At 54.0% G+C, this 23361-nt stretch overlaps 1 protein-coding gene and 1 non-coding gene across 2 annotated transcripts in view; one reads left to right on the plus strand and one right to left on the minus strand.

The window, feature by feature from the left end:
- The window catches only part of PDE2A (phosphodiesterase 2A), a 72413-nt gene that overhangs the window by 30452 nt on the left and 18600 nt on the right, over positions 1 to 23361 (minus strand). Inside the window, exons 3-4 of the mRNA XM_023209527.1 lie at positions 8062 to 8151; positions 4520 to 4608 (exon numbers count right to left, since the gene is read on the minus strand). Of these exons, the coding sequence (XP_023065295.1) occupies positions 4520 to 4608; positions 8062 to 8151 (179 nt within the window). The remainder of the gene's footprint in view (positions 1 to 4519; positions 4609 to 8061; positions 8152 to 23361) is intronic.
- LOC111540996 lies at positions 21156 to 21217 on the plus strand. The gene has a single exon (XR_002731130.1). It is a non-coding gene; the product is annotated as a U7 small nuclear RNA (small nuclear RNA).

Raw genomic sequence — 23361 nt, forward strand, 5'->3', positions numbered from 1 at the left:
ATACACTCACTCAGCCCTCATCCCCTCACTCAGCCCTCATCCCCTCACTGAGCCCTTATCCTCTCACTGAGCCCCCATACTCTCACTGAGTCTCATCCCCTCACTCAGCCCTCACCCCCTGAGCCCCCATCCCCTCACTGAGCCCCATCCCCTCACTTGGCCTCATCCTCTCACTCAGTCTCCATCCCCTCGGCCCTCATCCCCTCATTGAGCCCCCATCCCCTCACTGAGCCCCCATCCTCTCACTGAGCCCCCATCTCCTCACTGAGCCCCCACCTTCTCACTGAGCGCCCACCCCCTCATTCAGCCCCCATCATCTCACTCAGCCCCCATCCCCTCACTCAGCCCCCATCTTCTTACTCAACCACCATCCCCTCACTGAGCCCCCATCCTCTCCCTGAGCCCTCATCCTCTCACCTAGCCCTCATCCCCTCACTGAGCCCTCATCCTCTCACTGAGCCCCCATTCCCCACTAAACCCCCACCCTCTCAATGAGCCCCCACACTCTCACTCAGCCTCCATCCCCTCACTTAAGTCCCTACCCTCTCACTGAGCCCCTCACTCTCACTGGGCCCCAATCCCCTCACTGGGCCACCCCACTCTCACTGAGCCCTCATATCCTCACTGAGTCCCCATCCCCTCACTGAGGCTGCCCACTGTCACTGAGTCCCCATCCCCTCACTGAGCCCCCACTCTCACTGAGCCCCCAGGACCTGGACCCTCTTTTCGCCCTCCTTCCCCCAGCATGTGAGGATCCTGAGATGGGAGCAGACCGTTCCCGGTGTCCTCCGAGACAAACCCTAGGGATGGTCAGATTCTGTAATGAAAGACCTGTTCAGTTTAGGGGAAGAAATTTCTAAGGGATGGGCCCTGAGGACCCCCAAGTGGTAGCGGAGGGAGACAGCCAGCCTGGGCCAAGGTGGGCGGTGGGTGCTTCAGTTGCAGCTGAAAGGCCTGAGATTTTTGCTGCACTCAGCAGCAGGTAATCAAAGGCTTTAAGATAGCAGGAGACACAAGAAGAGGAAGGCGGCAGAGCTGGGGCCTGAAACAGTCTGGGAGATGGAGGTGGGGCACCAACAAGAGGGAAGTGAAGCCTCCTTTCAGGAAGACCCTGGCCCAGGCAGCCTTCCAGGATTCTCTCCTCTCCAGCTCTGAGGCCCTTTGCAGCCCTTACAATTGCGAGTCTCACCAGCCCTCAACATCAGAATGTTCAGCCTATCATTTTACAGAAGGGCAGATGGAGGTCCAGGGAGAGGTCACTGATTGGGATTGCAGCCCTGTTGTCCTGGATCCCAGGTCTCTGACTCCCAGCCCAGGGTTCTTCCTGTGAACAGACCCATCCCTAAGGGAGGCCAATATGGCCCAGACCCCTTTTCTGAAAGTTGGTTCCTTCTCAGTGTCAGGGAACTGTGGAGCAGGCTTCCCCAAGAGGGTTTCTGGTCAGGCCATGAAAGATAAGTAAAATGGGATTGACTGAAATGAAAGTGCAACAGGAAAGGTCTTTACAAGGGAGTGAATAGCCCTTGCAAGCACCAGAAGACAGGAAAGCCAGACACACTGCGGGGATGCAGCTGGGCATCTGAGAGCCTGCAGAGTGGCAGGAACAGGGGCAGGTGGGGCTGGGAGCTGGGGCGGGGGGGCCTCCTCACTCCTGCCTTGACCCTTTTTCACCCTGCCTCTCCCCACACCGCCCTGAGCCCATTCCCTGCCCGTTGCCTCGGGCCTCCTTATCTGTCTTTATGATTCAGCCTCCACGCCACACCTGCTGCTGTTTGCCAGCCGTCCAGGGTTTCCTGGAGGAGCACCCTCCACACACCCTCACCTCCTCGGGCACTGTGAGAGCCTCAGGCTCCATGGCAGCCTGCAGGTTGGTCCCTCTCCCTCCTGGGGGGACCAGAGCCACAGAGGTCACCATCTGAAGGACCCTGTACCCAACCCCACCCATTTCACAGAAAAAGAGGCCAGAAGGGAAGGTGTTTTCTCAAGGTCACTCAAGGCTAATCGCTGCTTGGGACTTGGGGGTGCAAGTAACAATCACGGAGCTCCTACTGTGTGCTGGCCCCTCTGCCAAGCACTTGGCACCTGTTATCCATTAAGCCAATAGACCGGGCCTCAGGTAGGAAAGCAGAGAGACAGGGAGGGGGCCGAGCTAGAATCCAGACCTGTCTGAATCCCATTCCAGTGCTCTTCCCTCTTCCATACACCTGGGTCTCAAGTCCCCATCCTGCTGGGAGCTCCTGAGAGCAGGGCCCAGCCAACCCTGGGGCCTCTCCGCCCTAACTGTGGAGGTGGGCTCACCACCAGACACCAGGCACAAAGGTGGGCAAGCAAAGCTCAGATACCAGAGAGAGGTGGGCCTGGGCCTTCACCCCAATCCTATATCAGGTAGCAGCTGAGCCTGGCAAGCCACTCACTTTCACAGGGGCCATGGAAAGAATTCCTGTTTGGGGATGATGACGGGTGTGTCCTGATGATGGGTATGTCCCCAGGGAGGTCCTCGCTGCCGTCACCCTCTTGTCTTCTCATCCCCTGGCCCTCCTCCCGGAATCTTCAACCCCTGTCTCCGAGCAGGCACTCACCTCCCCATCTCCACTGAGCTCTGGGATAATTGGATTTGAACATTCACTTTTAATTGCTGGGGGTTTTTTTGTTTGTTTGTTTGTTTGTTTGTATTTTTTCCAAAGGGCTTACTGAGTCTGAAGTGGTTGGAGGGAGGATGCTGAAAGGGCAGCTGATGCCAAGGATCTGAGCCCTTTCAAAGATTCCTGGACCACAGATACGCACCCACTCCACATGCCCAGACAGCTGAGGGGAGCATGTGTGGGTCCCAGGGGGTAAAGCAAATCTGCAGGCTGTCCCCCGCTGCCTCCTGAGCCTGTTTTCCTGCATCCCTCCCAGGAAGGCCGCCCAGGCTGCTTCGAGGAGCCTTCCTGGAGGAGTGGAGCTTATATGAAGCAAAGTTCTTTCGAATTAGAGGTGGGGGTTGCTGGAGGAGAGCAGTTCTTTAGAATTAGAGGAGAAAGGGGAACATGACCACATGTTTCCCGTTAAGATTCTAAAGACCTTTCAGATGATCCTCTTACAGATGGGACATGAAGGCTAGAGAGAGGTGGCAGTGGCTTTGTTCCCATGCTCTTTGACGGAGAAGTTGTTCGGGGAAGGTGAAAGGAGCTCAGTGGGAGAACAGGAGGTGGGAAGGTGACTATCAGAGCCGAACCAACTCCTTCCATGGGAAAGGGCTGGGGAGAGATCAGCATCCTAGAAACCAGGGTTTCCAGCACCAGGAGGGGCCTCAGGACCATGAGTCCAGCATCCTCAAACAGGAATTCTTTCCATGGCCCCTGTGAAAGGTGAGTGGCTTGCCAGGCTCAGCTGCTACCTGAAAAAGCCACATCCCTGGATCACTTGGCCTGCTGGAAAAGCCCTCCTCATAGGGGTAGAGAGCTGCCTTCTGGGGCACCCCCACTGGTGCCCACTCTGCCCTCAGCTCCTGCCCAGTGCCCCCTGGGCCCCACAATGGCTCTGCATTCAGTGCTTAGCAGGCAATGGCCACATCCTTCAGAGCCCACCTCCTCCCAGCAGCATGCCTGCCCTCAACATTTTCTCATCTGATAAGTTCCACTTCCTCTCACTGTCCCCTAAATGGCCAGGAATCAGAAGACCCGAGTCCTAGGCCTGGCTCTGCCTCATACCTGGCATGTGACCTTGGTCATGTCTCATGATATCCACTCATCTGGAAAATGAGGAGGCTGAATTAAATGGGCATCGAGGTATCAGGGGGCCAAGTGCACTGATCCCAAGATCCTGAAGTCAGTGGTTCCAGCATTCTCTCACAATAGTAATCCCCAACAATCCCCAACAGACAGTCCTCACCACGGATCAGGCCTGACTTAAATGCTTTACATGTGTGACACACATTTAATCCTCCTCCCCACAATCCTATAAGTACCATTAGTATCACCATTTCACAAACAAAACTGATGCACAGAGAGGTTGTGTCATTTGCCCAAGGTTGCACAGCTAGTAAACAGGGAGCTAAGATTCGAACCCAGGCAGTGGGGCTCCAGAACCCTCAGCAGGACACTGCCTCTGATCTCCCTGTTCTCAGATGCAGGGAGTTGGCACTGTGAGCTCCTGCAGGCCCAGGATGCTGGGATTCCAAGTCCAGCCTCACAGTAGTTCTCACAGCATGCTAGTGTTCTAACTGATAGACCCCATAGCCCCAGCGTTCTGAAACTCTGCTCTGAGGAGGCCGCAGCCATTTAGAAGCAATTAGAAGGAGGAAATTCACCATCACTTGGTACTTTCTCTGTGCCTATCCATTTCCCCAACAAAGAGAAGACATTGCTTCTGCCCTTCTATGCTGGGGTCAGCAACCTGGCCAAGGAATCCCACCTGGCAGGGAGGCAGAGATCAAGGTTGGATGGGGAGGGTCAGACCAGTTGACCTTGGATGGTGCCTCAGCCCTGAGAATCCTTGGCCATGCAAGAGGGCAATGGGGGTGCAGAGAATGGCTCACCAGACTTTCCCCTCCTGGGGCAGTTCATGTGGGGGGTCCTCACACACCAGCCGGGACTCCCCATCCAGCAGGTAGGTGTAGACAGTTTCCTAGGACAGAAGGCACTTATGAGACCCTGTGGAGAGGTCCTCTCAGCTGCCCAGTCCCAGCCTGCACGGAGGGGTCTGCGGGGCAAGGTCATAGAACCTGTGGGAGTGGAGCTCTGGCAATGATCTGTTTGGTTTTCTCTCCAGGTGATTCTAGGATGCAACCAGGGCAGCAATACACCTTGTGAACTAAGCGCCTCATCCTCTCCTCTTGGAAGGAATTCCAAGCAGGCAATTCCAAGCAGGATTCATCAACCTGCGACTTTCTTTACCACCCGAAACCCAACGTGCCAGGCAAAGAATTTGAAGGACTGAAGGTGCAGACAAATCACCTCCCATCCGGGGATATTTCCCTGCCTGACTCCAGCCTCAGACATTCAGCAAACAATAACCGAGCATCCACTCTGAGCTGCACCAGGGATGGGGCTCGGAATGCTCCAGGAAGCATCCCTCCTTCAACTCTACAAGAAACCACTCACCCATAACCCCAGCCAAGGGAGAAGCACAGAGCAGGGCACTGCACCATCCTCTGTGGGGGCCGGAGAGGGCTTCTTGGAGGAAGTGACCTTTCAGCTGTCACTGAGTGGGAATTAGACACATTCAGGGAGTGGGCAGGGTGCAGAATGGGCTCCCAGGCCTTGTTGCAGGCACACAGGTAGGTCCAGAGGTGTATAGAGCATGGAGCATTTAGGAACAGACAGTGAGGGAAGGGGCACCAGGGATGGGCCCGAGGTCAGTAGGGCTGAGTGGGATGGGCCTTACGAACAGAACTGGGGGCAGGACAGGACGTGCGCAGGGAGACGTGAGCAGATTTGTATTTTGGAAAGATTGCTCCTCAGAGGGAGATCAAAGCTCTTGCTCTTTAATCCTTCCTCCCCAAGGGCCCAGAGCAGCTCTGGCCTCAGTTCCAGGCCATGTCTTGGCAGAAGTAGTTGCCCTCACTGACCTACAGGCAAAAATCGACATTCCTTCCAAGCAGAACTGGCAACCCTTAGGGATCCCTGACCAACCCCCATGCAACACAGCCTTGACCACAACTCTGCTGTTTTCTCTGCAGGAGGGTGGAAAAGGGTTTGCCTCCCAGCTGAGGGTATCCTGGAGGACTTCGGGAGGAGGTGACAGTGGAGCTACGTCTTGAAGGCCCACACTCAGTAAATGTGGAATCCTTCCCAGAAGAAGCAGTTGCCTTCCATGACTCTGAGAGTCCGCAATCCTGCCAGCCACTCTCGTTGTCATCGGCTGTCCCCAGCCAGCCCCCACTCCCTCCCAATCCCCAGGAGATGCCTGGCCACTACTTCCAGAGACGCTGAGCCAGGTTCAGTGGTGGGTGTGGCATGGGGTGGGAAAAAGGCCTGAAGGGAGGGACAGGGGCAGACACCCTCCTGTTTGGCTGGAATGAAACCTAAGTGGGATGTTCGGGGATAAAGAATTCAGTGGGAAGGAGGCCGCCCACTCCTCGGCTATATCTAGCCTCCTTGTCATCCATCTCTTCAGCAGCCTGGGAGAGGTCTGAGTTATTTGGCCCAAAGAGGTTAAGAGACCAGGCAGGGTCACACAGAAAGTCCTGCCCAGGCAGAGGGAGGGGTGGGTAATCCATGGGGGCAGAGGGGGACAGATCCTTGCTTCACTTCCGGATGTCCGGATGTCTCCCACCCCCTCACTCAGTCCTCTGGGTTAAAATTAGCTGAGTCTATTGGAGAGAAGGAGGGAACCATTTCAGACACATCAGCACCATCTGCATTCGGGGCTGCCTGCCACAATGGGTGCTGATGAGGAAGCCAGGTGCCAGCAGCTCTCCTCCCTGGGCGGGGGTCCCCTCCCCATCTCTGCTCCCTTCCCTGGGGGCAGCAGAGCAGACCTCAGCTCCCTTACCTCACTGGGGGCTGAGCCCCTCTGTGCAACCAAGCCAGGACTCCTGAAAGTCAGGGCTTCCCTACCTCCTATAGGTCTCTTGGTGGGGCCGGGGCTGACATTTCCCACTGTCCCAGGAACCTGGACCACAGCTGTCATCCCAGCCCCAGCTTTGGGGAGACAATTAATCTGTCACAGAGCATCTAGACTGGCACAGCCACCAGGGCACCCTGCCTGTGAAACAGAGCCAGTCACTTCCTCCTCCTGCCCTAGGGCAGCCTCAGTGGCCACAGAGGCTCTCGGGGCAGCTCTGCAGAAACTGACCTGCCAGCTTCTACCACCCTCCCTTTCCAGATGTGCCTCCACCCCAGGCCAGATGTTGCCTTAGTCCCATCCTTCTCTGGGAGGATTTATTTTTAGGTTCCAACATGCCACCCACTTCCTACCAATTTCACACTCAATAAAGCTCACTCATTAGCCCTCCTCCTGGGCTCTGAACTTCTAGGAGGTTTGGGGAAGGCAGAGCTGAGGAGAGGGAATAGGGGTGCTTAGATACCAAGTCCCATTTATCCCTGTCATGCTGTGTGACCTTGGGACAAGCACCCTCCCTCTCTGGGCCTCCGGTGGTTCATTCATCAAGCAGATTCAGGGACAATGGGCTCCGGAGGGATGGGAAGGTCACATTCTGAGTTGGCCATGTTTCCTGGAGCAGAGGCTGCCCTTGGCAGTGTTTAGAGTAGGGAAGAGGACATTTAAGGCTATCGGGACTCAGTCAGGGCATCTCCTCCTCCAGGAAGTCTTCCATGCCCTTTAGGCTAGATCAGACTCCCTTCCCCAGACTCCAAAAGTCCCCTGCTTCTCTCTATCTGGCACAACTGACAACCTGCTACTTTGGGCCTCAAGGGCCAGTTTACCCATCCTTCTACCTAAGGGATGAACAGTGGCCATTGAAGCCAGGTTGGGGAGTGGCCTGGAACAGATGACAAGAGGCACAATCTCCCCAGTAAGGCACTTTGGGCTCAGGGAACCATGATCACCATCCTCCATCTGCCCCAAACCTGCAACTCATCCATGGTATTGGGATGGGACAAAGAGAAAGATGCTAAAAGGCTGCTAGAGGCCATTTTTCCAGCCTCCTGTCTCCAGGCAGGGCACTTTAACCCAATGCACGTCTATTCAACAAAGCTGAGCCCTATTCTAGTACCTCCCAGACCTGGTTTCCGGGAAGTTCTTCTACATGTCTACCCTCTACTTCTCCTGCTGCATGTATTCCAAAACCCAGCTGGCTCCACCACATCCTGTTATCCTAGGTGAATCCCTTTCATTATCTGAGACACAGCTTTTCCACTTAACCTCTAAGGCCCCTTCTGGCTCAGCTGTTGCAGGATTCCTATGCAACTTCATTCCTTGGTGCTTCGCTTCAGGCTTCCTCCTCCAGAAAGCCATCTCAGAACACCCACCCAGACCCTTCACTTCCCCATGAAAGTCCTCTGGGCAGGGACCCTGCCTCTTCCTTCCTCCTTGGCCCTGAATGAGGTACAGCGTCGAGCTGGTCAAAGGCTTAGGGGGCGGGGTGGGAAGTGTGGGGCAAGGGCGGGCACCTACCACTCCGGGGAGCACAGCTGACAGGGCCTCCTTGACAGCACGTTGCAGGCCTGAAATATCGATGACAGAGCCCAGACTCAGCAAAGCATCCTGGAAGAGAGGAGAGGGCAGTGAGGGGCTTTGCCGGGTAGGCCAGGGCAGACCCATCTGCCCAAAGGATTGTGAGCAAAACCCCCCAGCTTAGTCCAGAGCCCAGGGCTTTCAGGCACAGGAATCCCAGGATCTTAGGATCTCAAACTCAAACAGTCTTAAGGCCACAGAAGGTTCAAGTACCCTCATCTTACAAGTGAGGAAAATGAGGCTCAGAGGAGGGCCAGGGACTTAGTAAAGGCCTCACAGTGAGTCAACAGGTCAAGCCTGGCCTAGACTCTAGGTCCCTCATTCTCTAGTCAAGGACAATTCTGGCATAGTAGGGAAACCACAAGGCTCCAAATTAAAACAAAACAAGCAAACAACAAAAAAAAAAACCACCTAAATTTGAATCCTAGCTCCACTGTGTATGAGCAGTGAGTGTCTTGGTTGAGTCACTGAGCCTCAGTCTCCTATCTGTAAGTTGGAAGCAGCTGGGGCTATTGCCCCTACAGGCTGACATGAAGACAATATGAAATTGAGCCCTTAAAAATGAAAATAAAAATGAATCAGAGCCCTAAAAGTGCCTCACACAATGCCCAACACAGAGTAGATGCTCAGCTGAATATTTGCTGAAGCTGGGTCCCGCTCACTTTCCCCAGAAGGAAGGTGGTCTCATCTAGTCTCATTTTTCCAGCCTAGTGAGGGGCTGGGTGGAGAGTATCAAGAGCCTATGGGCTGCATGACCCATAAGGTGGGAGAACAGTTGGGCCATCCCTGGCAACTATAGGAGGAGAAGGAGACGTCAGCCTTGACTGCCTCACAGCCTTCCCATCCCAGGAACAGAACTCGTCCTTGCAGAGCCGGAACGGAGACAAAAGTCCCTGCTTCTCGCTCTATTAACTTGGCCAGAGCCATAGGGATCAAAGAGAAAGGTAACAGAACAAAGGAAACGAGGGCCAAGGCAAGATCGTGACTCACACCATCCACCAGCCATGCCCTCCCGCAAGCCCTTGGAAGTCCTTTCAGATGTCTTCCCAGTGGAAGGCTGGGTCTGTGTTCAGAGAACAAAGTGATTAACTGCAAGATGAAGGAGACATGGCTGGGTCCCCATTCATGTGAACATGATATGAAGTTGAGTGTCTTAAAAGACCACAGCTCAGCATGAGCCCATAGTGTAAGCATGACTGGCAAGAAATAAAAATGCTCAAACTGCAGGTCATATTAATAGAGGTATGTTAACCCAATTGGGAAAATGACAGTTCCCCCACTTTTATAGTCTAGTTAGACCATCCTCTGTCCATTGTGTCCCAGGTGCTGACAAGATGAGACTCATCCAGAGGAGGCGACCTATGAAAGGAGGGAATTGGAAACCAAGTTTTGCATGTGACTAAGACTGGATAACCCAGGGATGCCTCATCTAAAGCAGAGAAGACCCAGGGTTATCAGTCTCCAACTCCAATCCCTCAGACCCTCCTAGATGGGGGATCTGAACTCTGACCCCATGGACAGCCTGGGGACCCATAGGATTTCACAGGAGGCTGGCCTTGGTCTAGTGGGATGAAGGACCTTCTTCCAAGCAAGGCCACACTACAAAGGCATGCTACAGGTCACCAGGAGAGAGGGAGCAAGTGAGCTGCCCATCCTCAAGGGTGCACAACAGTGGGCTGAATGCCCATTTGCCAGAAAGCTCTGTGCTGGGCTCTAAATGAAGCCTTGCATACAGGCTTCAGCTCCAAATTTCACTCCTGGGTCTTCTTGGCTGCAGTTTCCTCCCCTACCCCCATGCAATCCTGTGTTCCCAGGAGGAGGGCAGCAGTGGGCCTTCTCCCCAGATGCTTACTCAGCATCACCTTCCCCAATACCCAGGCTTCCTTGGTCCCTCCCACTGCTCAAGAATGAAGACACATATCTTGGTCATGGGAAGATGTCTGCCGTCAGACATCAGAAGCTACTGATTCCAAACAACACAATACCCAAATTGGATCACTTGTCCTTTGACCCTTAGGCTCCTCATCACAGCACAGACACCTTCAGCACCACACAGCCACAGACCCCACATCCTTGCAGACATCCCAGCATGCCTTCAGACACCATCCACGTGCGCACATACACATACATGTTCTCACTGGTACAGTTCCTTACAGATTCACAGGGCAAGAGCTCGAGTGATGCCTGTGTACAATACACACAGGCTTTTATGGCCTTCCAAGGTCAATTCTGAAGACTAAAAAAGGGAGGAAGAGCTGATGCCCCCAATACTCCCAAGATAGTCTTCCAGACGCATGCTCCCCAGACCAGGGCTCTAAAGACAGTGCAGAAGGTGGTGTTAGTTTATGTCTATTCCTCCCTGGAGGCAGAGGAGTCAACAAGCTGACTCCTGAGAGGCCCTGCCCTTGGTGGAGTCTGACGTACGTGATGTGGACTTGGGGAAGAGAGACCCAGGTGACAAAGTGAGCCTGATACAAGGGGAGAAATTTTTCAAAGTCACAGGCTTCAGAGAGCTAAGTCTCCCCATTTGACCGATGAGGAAGCTGAGGTTCAATGAGAAGCAATGATCAACCTGTGGTGAGCCAGCCAGTCAGGGCAGAGCCAGGTCCAGAACCCAAACCTCTGGATCTCTAGTCCCTGTCTGGTTCCTGCTCAGCACCTGATCCCCAGCTCCCACCCTCGGGGGCTCAGAAAGAACAGTCTGTCCTTTGTTCTGATTGGTGGACTCCTCAACCTGCCCTTTGCTTCAATTGGGGAATGCCCTCAACTGTCCTTTACTGGAATTGGTGGGTGCCTGCCTGACCTTTGCTCTGATTGTTCAGTCTTCTGTGACTTTTCAGGCCAAAGGCAGGATAATAGCAATAAGGAGATCAGGAAAAGAAAGTTGGGGAGAGTTGGGGCAGCAGCAGGGAAGGGTTTCCCATCCGTGCCAGAGTGGACTGGATGGCAATGTGACCGATGAAACCCAAGGCTCTCTGCGGGCATCCCTCTGTCAATCTACCTCCTGGTCCTGCCCAGCCTGCCCCAGGAGTGGAGGGTGTTGGGTGCAGGAACTAAAGCTGGGAAGAGCCACTTCAGATCTGGCACTCAAAGGGGCCTTCAAGGCTTGCTCAAATGCCATCTCCTCCATGAATCTTCCTCAGATTTCAAAGCGACCTCACCCCATTGCATCAACTCAGGGGAGGAAACAGCTCAAATTGCAAAGCCCATGAAGTGTGGGCTCAGAAGGAAGAGTCGCTGCTTCAGTGAAGGAAGGAGAGAATCAGTGGGGAGCAGCTGAGAATGGGAAGCAGGGAGATTCCTGAATTGAAGGCACAGATGGGGAGTGAGGCTCAAGTCAGGGGGCTTCAATCTTAAAAGGAAGAGGAAAGGAAAAATACAGACACAGCTTTACCTGCTCACATGCCCATCTACACATGCCACACAAATACATATTGCCATGCACACACAAAGGCTCTCACATAAACACGCACACAGACAGATCAAAAGGCAATCATATATTCAATGCATACACAAGGCTGCACTTAGGTATGCACACCACACACATACACACACACACACACACACACACAGAACTCAGGCTCGGGATGGGGTGAAGGAAGTCACATTTCCTGCCTTCACAGCTTTTTGGAACAAATATCAGTATAGATATCAGCATAAAAACCAGGCAATTTCCCAGACCACAGGGGAGAACTTGTGGTGTGTAGGAAAGAGCCACAATTTCCAGTCCTGTCCCAGATTGACTACAGAAGTTCTGTGTGGCCTTAAGCAACAACTTTCCTCTTCTGAGCCTCAGTTTTCTCGTTACTAAAAAATGGATCTTTCTAGCTCTGCAGCATATAGTTCTATGGTTTTGTGGTTTAATTCAATGAGGCTGGACAGATGAGTGGGTGGGTGGATAGATGAATGGGTGCATGATGGGTTGGGGGTAGATGGATGGTGGATGGATGGGTGGGTGGATAGGTAGATGGGTAGCTGGGTGGGTGGGTAGATGGATAGATGGAGCCTTTCTGCTCTCCCCAGCTCCACCTGCAGCTCTGTAGTCTGAGGTAGGGCCAGTCAGCACCACAGACAGCACCATTACCTAGGACTTATCTTTCATTCACCCCAGATACCAAGAAAGGGGAGCCTGTTCTGAGTCAGGCCTCCTCTGAAGCCAGGGCTGGGGCTCAAGCCTTGGGCTGGATCTGCATTTCTGCACTTATCTGGGGAGAGGAGAGGGTCTGGACTAAATTACTTCTAACTCCTTCTTAAAGCCTAAGATTCTATGAAACCAGAGACCTTGGTCTTACCCCCTCTGGAGCCACAAGCACAAGACCAACGCCCTTCCTGACGGTTGGGGTCACTGCCATAAGATGCTCTCCTTATGCAGAGCTCTCCACGAGTCTCTATGCCTTTCCCCATCTCCACAGGTCCTCCTATGGCTCTCCCCGCTGCCTGGCACTGGCTCCATGCCTCCTTCTCTACAAGGAAGCCTCACAGTGCCCCTCACACTGGCCTACAGGAAGGCAATAACATCAAACTCAAGAGTCAATTACCTCCCAAGGTCCAGCTGTACTCTTGGGACTATCCGTTCACACTGATTCATGCAACTCTGCTTGTGTTAGGTCCTCTGTGAGGCCCTCCTCCCTCTGTGGGCCTTGGTGTCCCCTTCTCTAAAGGGAGGTGTCCTTCTGAGGTCCCCCCAGGACCTCAGAGTCCACAAACTCTCTGTCCATCACCCCCTCCCTTCCTTTCAGGTGGACTTGCCTCCTTCCCTGCCTCCCTCAGCCGATGTCCACCTCTGTCCCAGGCTGCACTCCTGTTCCTCTCCAGGAGTCTTGACGTCTTTTCCCACCTCCGCGTCCTCTCTTCTTCTCATAGCTTCTCCTCCCACTCTCCATCTCTCTCTCCTGCATACTTCCTGCCCCCACCTACTCCTGTGTCTCCAGCCCACTCCTCCCACAAACCTCCAAATAGTCACCTTGAGAACATGGGGAGAAAGCACCTAACTCAATAGAAGCACCCACAGAATGGAGAACCCAGGAAGGCAGCTAGAGGGGAAACAGGGGGTGCCAGGCAAATGTCATCTATGCCTCTTTTGCTTCCTCCCTCCTGTTCCGGTGGGCAATGTACACAGTCTCTTATCTTCCCAGAAGACGGGGCCCTTCAAGGGCACAGGAGAACTTATCGACCTCTGTGCCCAGCACGGGTCTGGCACTAGCAAGCACAGCCGCCCAGTCAGGGTGACTGGCAAAACTGCCCCAAAGGAGGCCTCCTGTAGGCTCAGACCAGAGAAGTCCCCTTTTGCTGAGCCTCGGCCCCGAGCCTCAGCCCAGCACCCAAGCTGACTCTATGCCTCCTCACAGCCTCACAGCACACCCAGCCTGCAGAGTCAGAGACAAGAAAGCAGAACAAGGTGGTTCCTCCTCCTTCCTCCCCACCCACCCATGCGTGCCACCTAGCCAAGGAGCCGCCTTTCAAAGACACTGGTACCTTGGATGCTCAAAGAGGAACTGCCTGTGAGTGTGAAGATCTTGTAGCCCCAGACCTCTCTCAATGAGGCTGAGCTGGACCAGGGTCAGGAGAATAGAGGAAAGAGGCTTGGCAACCCTTGGGAGGCTTAGTCTGAAGGAGGAGGCAGGACAGAGACCCAGAACGCAGCTGGACTAGCCCAACTGTCAGTGCCATGCTTGAGTGAGGCATCAGGCTTTGGGGAGGGGAAGGTACCTTCCCGAGCACCTCCTGTGGCTAGAGGTTTCCACCAGGCATTCCCCAATGTTCGTGTGCACCAGAACCACTCAGAGTGCTTGTTAAAGTGAAGATTGCTGGCCCTGCCCCCAGGGTTTCTGATACAGTAGGTCTGGGATGAGGTCCAAGAACTTGCATTTCCAAACATTCCTAGATGACACTGATGCTGCTGGTCGGGGGGCCACACCTTGAGACCCACTGTCACTACCTTGGATCCTCCTACAAGCCTGAGAGGTGCCTGTTTGGGTCATCCTATTGTACAGGTGAAGCTAAGGACTGAAGGGGAGGGGCATTGCTCAGGTGAGAACAGCCAATGAGGGGACGCCCCAGGGAAGGTCCTATTGGAGGGGAGAGGCTGGGGATGGAAGGAGAGAGCAAGGCTAGTGGTGGGGAGACACCGATAACAAGGTAGTATGGACGGGGCCACTCGCAGCGCAGGAGCCCAGTCCTAAAGGAGGGACCTGTCAGAGACCTTTCCTCCTCCCCGCTCTTTCTCTTCCTCCCCTCCCTCCTCTACTTACTCCCTCCCCCTCCATGCCCCCATCCCTCTATCCTCCTGCCCACCCTTCGCAGACTCCGGCTTCAGTTGTTACTCCAACAGGGCCGCGTCTCCAGCCTCCGAGCCACACTGGAGACACGTGCACTGTAGAATACACCTGAGCCAGTCCCGGCGCCTCTCAAGGGTGTCCCCGTCCATAGGAGCCTGACCCCACACTGTTGGCTCCTCCCTTCCAGCGTCCACAACCAGCTCCACCTGGGCCTCTCGCTCTTCCCAAGCCAGTCCCAGCTTCTACTCCAGCTCCTGCCTCCTCCAAAATGCCCTCCTGGTTGTCCCCTGCACCCTTGGATCCATCAGGAACTAGGTTTGGGGATGGATGAAGGAAAGGGAAGAGGGAAAGAGCAGGAGAAGGAAGGCAAGAGTTGCCTGCATGATCAGTTCCCCGAGGGCCTAACTCACTGGGATCCCCTCAGTCCCTCGCCCAGAGTCTGGAGTCAGGAAAGGAGGGAACAGTCAGAGTGGGTAGAGGGAGGGAGGCAGGAGCTGAGTGTGGGGAGGGGGAGGATATCTGCCCTGCGAGGCAGATATCAGATCAAGCAGGGCAGAGCCGGCTCAGGTCTCCTCCCACTCCCTCCCACCTTCAGCTGCCTCATCTACAGGGCAGAACCGAGAGAGCGGCTCCCATTCCTGCTGCCCACATTCTTCTGGACGCCACAAACTTCCTCCCAAACACATCACAGCATCCCCCTCTCCATGCCATCACGGTCATCCTGGTCACCTGGCATTCTAGCTCTCCTTGTCCTCTGGCCTGGGGCCCATGAGGCAGTTCAGGGCAGTCACAAGGAGGCAGATGCGGGCACACTCCTGAGCAGGATGGAGGAGGGGGCTCCCAGTCCCCAAAGGTGTGCAAGCAAGGACCAAGGCCCTGCCACCAGGGAGTCTGTGCCCTGAGAAAGGCCCCTGGTGAGGTGGCTACCCTCCAGTTCTGAGTTCGGTGACCCTGAATGTCTGTACACCCTCCTCAGCCTCACCCCCTCAGAGTGGGTTGGGAGTTGGAGAAAGCAAGTCCAGGAGCCTCCAAGAGGCAGGCATCGTGGCTCAAGCAGGAGAGGAAGAGGACACTGTGTGTCCCGCTGGGCCAGTGTCAGAAGAGAGTTTATATCCCTCAGGAAATGATGGCCAAAGGAATAATTGGATGGGTGGATGGATGAATGATGAATGAATGAATGAATGAATCAATCAATCAATCAATCAATCAAGTGATATCCCTTCTCTGGATCCTCTCCAGGGAGAGTTTGTTGTTGTTCCCTCTCCAGGCAAGTCTGACACTCCCATCTGGGGGTCCCACAGCCCCCCATCCACCACTATGACATGCACTGTGTGCATCAATGCAGTGCCACCCTTTCCCTTCTGGCTCCCACAACAGACTGGGAGCTTTTGGAGGGCAGAGATTGTGTCCTGCCCCTCTCCGGGTCTCCAGCAGTACCCAGCCCCTCATAGGTGTTGGTAAGTATTTGCTGAGCTGTAAATGACTGGGTGAACTCCTGTGTGCCCAGGACTACTAAACTGTGAGGGCTACATGCCATCAGGGAGAAGAGGGGTGTGGAGCAAGGATCTAGGCAGGGGAGATAGCTGAGACCTCTCAAAGCCTCCTCAGTCTGGCACAATGACTGTCTTAGAGGAGCCTGAGGAATGGGGTGCCTCCTACTGAGAGCCTTTGGCAACCTCTCCCAGGTACCTCCGCAGGCCAGCAGGCACTTTGTGCTTCAGGATCATCTCCACATGTGACTGGGTCAGGGCAGCAGGTCAGGAGAGAGAGGTCTTCCCCAAGAGGAGCACTGTCACCATCACCTTCTTTTATGAGTGAGGTCACCTCCTCCAGGAAGCCTTCCTGGGTGGTCACTTGTCCTCCTCCCAGGCCTTCTGAGAATTCCCACAGGACCAGGGTCTACAGGGCCCTAGGCCTCATGGAGTCCAATCCCAGCTTGATGGGGTAGACTAAGGCCAGAGGAGGCAGGGAAGGACTCACCCAGGCTCTCACCTGGAGCCAGAAGACCCACGCTTCAGCCCAGCCCTTTGGGCCACACTAGGACACCTTGTCCCAGAGTCCTGCTTGTCTTTGGGGCCTCTCTAATACCTGCCTTGGCCAGAGGATGGGCTGAGCCCTCTCGGATGTCAGGTGGGGCTGAGCATCTGCTTCCAGGCCAGAGACTGGGTCTCTTGTTTCCTTGCTGTGCCCATTGTGTGTGGGAGGTAAATGCTGAAGGAGGCGGCCTGGCATAGGGTTAGTGTGGGCCTGCAGAGGGCGGGGAGGAAGGGCCGGCCTGGGGTGGGCTGGTGGGGGTGGACGGGGGGCAAGCCCAGCCATGCTGGTCTCCGTAGGGACGAGACAGAGAGCAGGGCACAGCGGCTGGCTGCCCAGTGATGCCTGCCCTGGGACTCTCCCTGACTGTCCCAGCGCGTCTTCTCCCTGCCTCTCAGCCTCCCTGGGTACTTGGCCGCCTCTCTCTGTGCCCGGTCACCTCTCTGTATCTGTGCTCTGCGGCATGTGTGTGTGTCCCACAGCCTCCCGCTGCTTTGTCCTATGACTGTATTTGGCTCTCTCATCAGAGCTTGGCCCATCCCAGCTGTTCCCCAAACCCCGGGGGGAGGGGGAAAGTGGAAGTATGAGAAAGAGAGACGGTCAGAACAAGGACTAATTCAGAAGCAGAGGGACAGACATAAGAGCTGGAAGGGAACCCCAGGGACAGGTGGGGGCTGGAGAGGCAGGGCTGGCTAGGGAAGCCCCTGAGGAGAAGCCCCTGGAGACTAAGGCAGAGTTGGGGGAAGAGAGGGGTCCACCCTCTTCCTCTGCACTGACTCCTGCCTCCCTTCCCTCTCCCTGCCCCTGCAGGAATGTATGAGCACTTTTATTGTTCCTAAAAATAGCCCTCCTATAAGGGCTAAGGGATAAGCAATCTTCTGAGTGGGGTCCGTCTGGGGCATGCCTGGCCTCTGGGGTCCCAGTCACCATGCTCCCCAGGTGGTCCCTCAGCTCCTCTCTCCCAGTGCAGTGCTTTGTTAAACGTAAATGTGACCCTGTCCCTCCCTTGCACAAGACTGTCATAGCTCCTGGGAACACCCCCTCCCCTCCTCCAGAGTGACAGGCTCCAAGCAAAGTGCTCAGCACACAGCCTGGAGCAGGGCTCGCAGTCATCTTACCTCATCAAGGGGCTAAGGGTGAGGGGCTGCTCACTCCCTCCATCCAGGCTCTTCCTGTTCTGGCCTCAGGCCTCTTTGCAGTGCCCCAGCCTGATTCCCTGCACCCCTCCAGCCTCCCCACTCCAAGCCTTTGCTCCTCCATTTCCTGCACCATGGTGTCTTCTCTTCTCTCCTATTCTTCCTGCTCTGGCCCTCCAGAAGCCCCCAGCCCTCTCCCCTGGTCTTGTCCTCCACCTATCACTGGGACTGTCATCCCTCTCCCGTCCTCCTCACAGAGCAAGCAATAGGTTGAGCCACAGGGCCCTGGGCAGATGAGGCACCAAGGCACAGAGCCCTCCTCCAGTGAAGGAAAGAGTTGGTGGAGACACGGCAGGCTCTGGGGCCCCACGCACTCCCCTGAACCCAGACCTGCTTTGCCCCCTTCATGTGCCCTCCCCAGCTTTGGCTGTGTTTTCTGGACTCCGGCCCTGAGTCTCTGTCTCTCTAATCAGTCTCCAGGGGAAAGCCCATCCAGTCTCACCTCCTCCCCTCCTCCATTTTTCAGATGAGAGCGCCAGGCCCCAGAGAGGGGAGGCGATGGGCCTATGAGCCCACGGAACGCTGGCCATGGGCCTTGGTCACTCTGCCTCATTACACAGGGTCCCGGTCAGCGGGGCCACAGGGGCTGAGGCAGGCTCTCACACAGCCCACCTCCCAATATAACCCACCTCCCAACACGGCCCACTTTTCCACCCAGCCAGCCAGGCAGGCAGGCTGGCATCCAGACTTATTTTCCTTTGGAGGGCCCAGGAAGCCAGAGAACAAACATCCGGAGTCTCTGGAACCTCTCCTACTTTCCTTCCTCACATCCCGAAGATCTGGGAGCCAGCATGAGATGCACGCAGTGCACACACACACACAGACGCATACACTGGGCTGGGTAAATACGTCCGCCTGGGATATCTTGTGGGACTGTTGTGAATCCATGGGTCCCTTAGACCCCTAAAGCCTTGAAAAGAGGATGATGCCCTCCCACCAGACCCTCGGACCCTCTATACAATTCAAACTAAATTTTATCTTGGAAATGAAAATTAAAATAGTTTTTGTGTGGTTTTTCTGACTGCAAAATTCTGGATACACTTATCAAAACTGACCTCTTCTCTTAAGTCACCAGCAAAGCAGAACTCCCACTTTGCTGGCGACCTAAGTGTGCAGCCTGCCCATTAATGGTCCACAGTGGCGAGTCCCTACAGGCCGTCACATGATCATGGCAGACTATGTTCCCTGGGTCACTTGGAGAATGTCCGTGTGAAAGTATGTCGGTCTGTGTTTCTGTGGGAACCCGTAACCCACAAGAGTTGTAAGAGTGTAAACATGTGTGAGTACCCGTGTCTATGTGTGTGCACTGGCCATCTGCACGTGGGAGTGACCATGTGGGCCTGCCACTATGCATATGTGATTCGGGTCATTGGTGTCCACGTGACAGTGGTGTAGTGAGTGTGTGGCTGTCTGGGGAGCTGTGGATGCACTAGCGGGTGGTTAGTCTTGTCTCCAAATGGTGAGTGAATGTGTGGCTGAGAGTGGTGGAATCTGAGAGGGTCTAATTCTCCTCTGTGCACCCCTGTCACTTCTCCCATCGCCTCCCTCAGGTGCGGGCTCATCTGCCTGCCCTGCCGCACACCATGTGTACTGGACAAGTCTTTGGACCTTCCTGGGATCAGTTCCTCATCTGTAAAAATGGTCCCTTCCCCCAGAGCTGCTGAGAAGATTAAACTGAGCCGTCAAACCTTGCCTAAGCTGACTCCCAGCAGGAGGCTGGGGCCACCTGTGTGCACATTAGAAAGGAGGGACCCCAATTCTCTGGGCAGATGCGGGCCTGAGGGGAAAGGCTTGGTGAGGGAGAGCGGGCTCAGCTTGAGTGCCACCCTACCTCTGCTGGAGCTCCTGTGCAAGGTATAGCCTGCATGGTTAAGAGGCTTTGGCCTTGCAGGTGACCAAGAAAGGGCAGCTTCCTTTCTTCCTGCCCCACCTTCAGGTGTGCAGCCTGGAACTAGAGGGTGTCTGATTATAGGACTGGGGTAGACACATTCCAGATGAGACGCTGAGGACACTTACCCCTCCTCACTTCCCTGGGGCCCACTCCTCTCCACCTACCCCTCAGCACTCCCTCCCCAAGGCCCAGGAGAAGGCCCTTCAGGAGCCACAAGGGGGACTGACCAGAGCTGGGATGCACGGCTAGGCAAACTGGGGCCTCTGAGACACCCCCAGTTCCACCCCCATTTTTGGAAAGGGAGACTGAGGCCCAGAGAGCAGCAGGACCCTCCCAGGGATATAAGTGAACCCAGGAAGTCCAGGCTTCTGTTTCAAGGCCTCTGTAGCTGGGTTTGAGAAGACCCAAGCTTTGGACTCTGTTGGCTCCTGAAAGTAGCCCAAGAAAGCAGGTAAAGGTCCCAAAAGACAGGCACTTCAACACCTAGCCTCAGCTGTGGGTATGAACTCCTATCCACCCCCACCATCCCGAGGGACCAGATCCCCCACTGGTGTGATTAACCAAATTATGGGACTTTTTCTTGAGCAAATTGCATCGGCCTAATTGAATGAGGCTGCAGGAGCCTGGGCTGGAAGCTGACAGTACAGTGGTAAGGATGGCAGGGGAGAGGAGGGGGCAGGAGTGAGTGGGTGGGAGGGGGTATCACTGACAACACCAAGCAGGGGACAGAAGTTGGGGAGAGGGAGAGAGGAGGACTGTGGGTGTAAGAAAAGAGGACGCCTTACTCAGCGCACCCTCACTGTGCTCCTGCTGGTGCTCCTGTTATGTGGGGGCCTGGGATGCAGGTGTTGAGGTTGCTGCTCCCCAAGAGGCCATAGAGCATTTACCAAGTGCCAGAGACTGCATGCATTGGAGCACTGCTTCATGTAATCCTCCCAAGAGCCCCCATTTTATACTTGAGGAAATTGAGGCTCAAGAGATAAAATGACTTGCTGAATGTCAGAGCCTAGACAGGGCTGTCTGACACCACGGCCCTGCTCTTAATCAGCACCTACGACATCCTGCTGAAATGCCCACATCCTGCCTCTAGGAAGCCTTCCTGGTATTCAGAGAAGAGAGGAGCTCGCATCTGGGCACAGACACCATTTCTGTCCCCATTCAATGTTTCTCCTCATCTGCCCTACAATGTTCATGCTCCCTCCCATGCTCAGCAACTGGGGCTGAGGCTGAGCCCACCTGAATCACATGCAGCCCTGTCACCTATAGCACAGCTTCAGTCCCTCTCACTGTCATGCAGAGTCCTGCACTATGTCACACTCATCAACCAGGACGACGCAAGGAGACATGATCCCTGTGGCCTTCACAGAGCAGGTCCCACCTGCTTGGTGACACACAGTCATTTCAGTGTCCACAGTGTCCCACTGTCCCATATCACTGGTTGTCACAGGGCTACACATACAGTGATCTCTCACTGTCACCCTCACTCGGAGTCTCCTATATTTTCAGTGCTGCACCCATGTTCCCAAAGCCACCATGTCACCTTCACACAGCACCAGACACAGTTCCACACTGGCTCTGTGTCACTGTTACATCTCAGCACCATCCAGGTCCTCCTAGCCTTAAAAAACAAAAATCCAACATTTCATCTATTTTAGAATTTGTCTAGCAGGTTTTTCAGTCTTCACCGGAAAGCTCCCCCAACCAAAAAAAAAAAAAAAAAAAAATCTACCTTTGGTGAGATGACATCACGTCTGGGATTTGCTTTAAAATATTTCAGCAAAGCAACCCATGAAATGGGAGAAAAATATTTGCAAAGCTTTTATCTGATAAAGAGGTAATATCTGGAATATATAAAGAACTACAATTCAACAATAACGAAAAAGTAAACAACCCAATATTGGGCAAAGGACTTGAATCAACATTTTTCCAAAGAAGATATACAAGTGGCCAACCAACACATGAAAAGATGCTCAACTCCACTAATCATTAGGGAAATGCAAATCAAAACCATAATGAAATGTCACCTCATACCCATTAGGATGGCTACCATTTAAAAAAAAAAAAAAAAAAACAGAAAATAACACATTTTGGCAAGGATGTGGAGAAACTGTCCGTGAGAATGTAAAAAGGTACAGAAAACAGTACAGCAGTTCCTCAAAAACCAAAAAATAGAATGGTTGTATGATCCAGCAAGCCTACTTCTAGGTATACATCTGAAAGAACTGGAAGCAGGATCTTGAAGAGATATCCGTACACTTACATTCATAGCAGCATTATTCACAATAGCCAAAATGTGAAAGCAACCCAAGTGTCCGGTGCTGGACGGATGTGATCTGTCCATACCCTGGAATGTTATGTGGCCATAAAAAGGAAGGAAATCCTGTCGCATGCTGCAACATGGGTAAAACTTGAGGACGTTATGCTAAGTAAACTTAAAAGCCAGTCACAGAAAGACAAATGCCACATGATTCCAATTACCTGGAGTATCTACAGTAGTCCAAGTCATAGAGAGAGAAAGTAGAATGGTGGGTGCCAGAAGCTGGAGACAGAGGAGGATGGGGGGCTGTTGTTTAATAGGTGCAGAGTTTCAGTTTGAGAAGAAGAAAGAATTCTGAAGATTGGTTGCAAAACAGTGTGAATGTACCTACCACAACTGAACTGTACACTTCGAAATGGTTATGATGGTAAAGTTTAGGTTATGTACATTTTACCACAATTTAAAAAAAAAAATTTAAGCTTAAGCAAAGAAAAATGAAAGAACGGGTAGTGGGGAAGAGAGGAAAAAATGAGGCCAAATCCCAGCAACTGTTGAATTGGAGTGATGAGTATATGGCAGTTTCTTATATTATTCTCCCTGGTATTGTGTCTGCTTAAAATCATCCGCAATAAAAAAATGTAATGTCCCTTTTCAGCGACCATGTCCTTCTCTGCAGCCCTCACAGCCCAACATCTCCAAAGGGCTCTGCAGGCTCACGTCTTCACCTCCCTGACTATCCCACACAGGCCAGTCTGACTTCTGGCTCCAGCACATCACTGAAATGGCTCCCATTAGCCTGACTCACCCACAGGGCCCAGCACAGCACAATCTTCTAGTTCCCATCTTGCCTGTGGGCCAGCACCAACCACACACCATCCCTCCCTCCCACTCGAGCCTCTTTGCCGGCTTGGCTTCTGACTTCACACCCCTGGTGTCCTCTGCCTCCCTAGCCCTCCTCCTCTGTCTCATTGCTGCTCTTTCTCACCTCCCCGGCCTCTAGACAATGGAACACGCAGGGTTTAAGGCTTGGTCCTCAGTCCCCACCTCTTCTGTTGCCAAGCTCCCTTTCTCCATTATCTGAGCCAGGTCCATGACCTTAACAAACCCCCACGCCTATCGACCCCCAGGTGTATCCCCAGCCTGGCCCCACTGCCCACTGCACACCTTCATCTGGATGCTTCCCTTAACATGTCCAAAACAGTTCACTCAATTTCTGCCTCCTTGTCTTCCCACCCCCTAGTGCTGACCCTCCCCCTTGCCTTTGCCCATCTCAGAAACATCTCCACCATCCATCGCTTGGTTCTTCAAGCCAGAACCCTGGAAATTGTTCTCTGGTTTTCCCTCTTGCTCATCTTCTCATTTATCAGCAAGTTCTGTCTTTTCTACTTTCAAATATCTCCAAAGTTACTCCATATCTCTAACTCTTCTGCCATTCCATTAGCACAGGCGCCACCATCTCCTGCGTGGGCAGCTGCAGGAGCCTCCAATTGCTCTGCCCACCTCCTATCTGCCTCCCCCTAACTTATCTCCCCTCCCCTGCCACGCACCATGCACACTCGCACACATACATACTCTGCAGCCCAA

This window comes from Piliocolobus tephrosceles, chromosome 13 (genome assembly GCF_002776525.5).
Source record: "Piliocolobus tephrosceles isolate RC106 chromosome 13, ASM277652v3, whole genome shotgun sequence".
NCBI lineage: Eukaryota > Metazoa > Chordata > Mammalia > Primates > Cercopithecidae > Piliocolobus > Piliocolobus tephrosceles.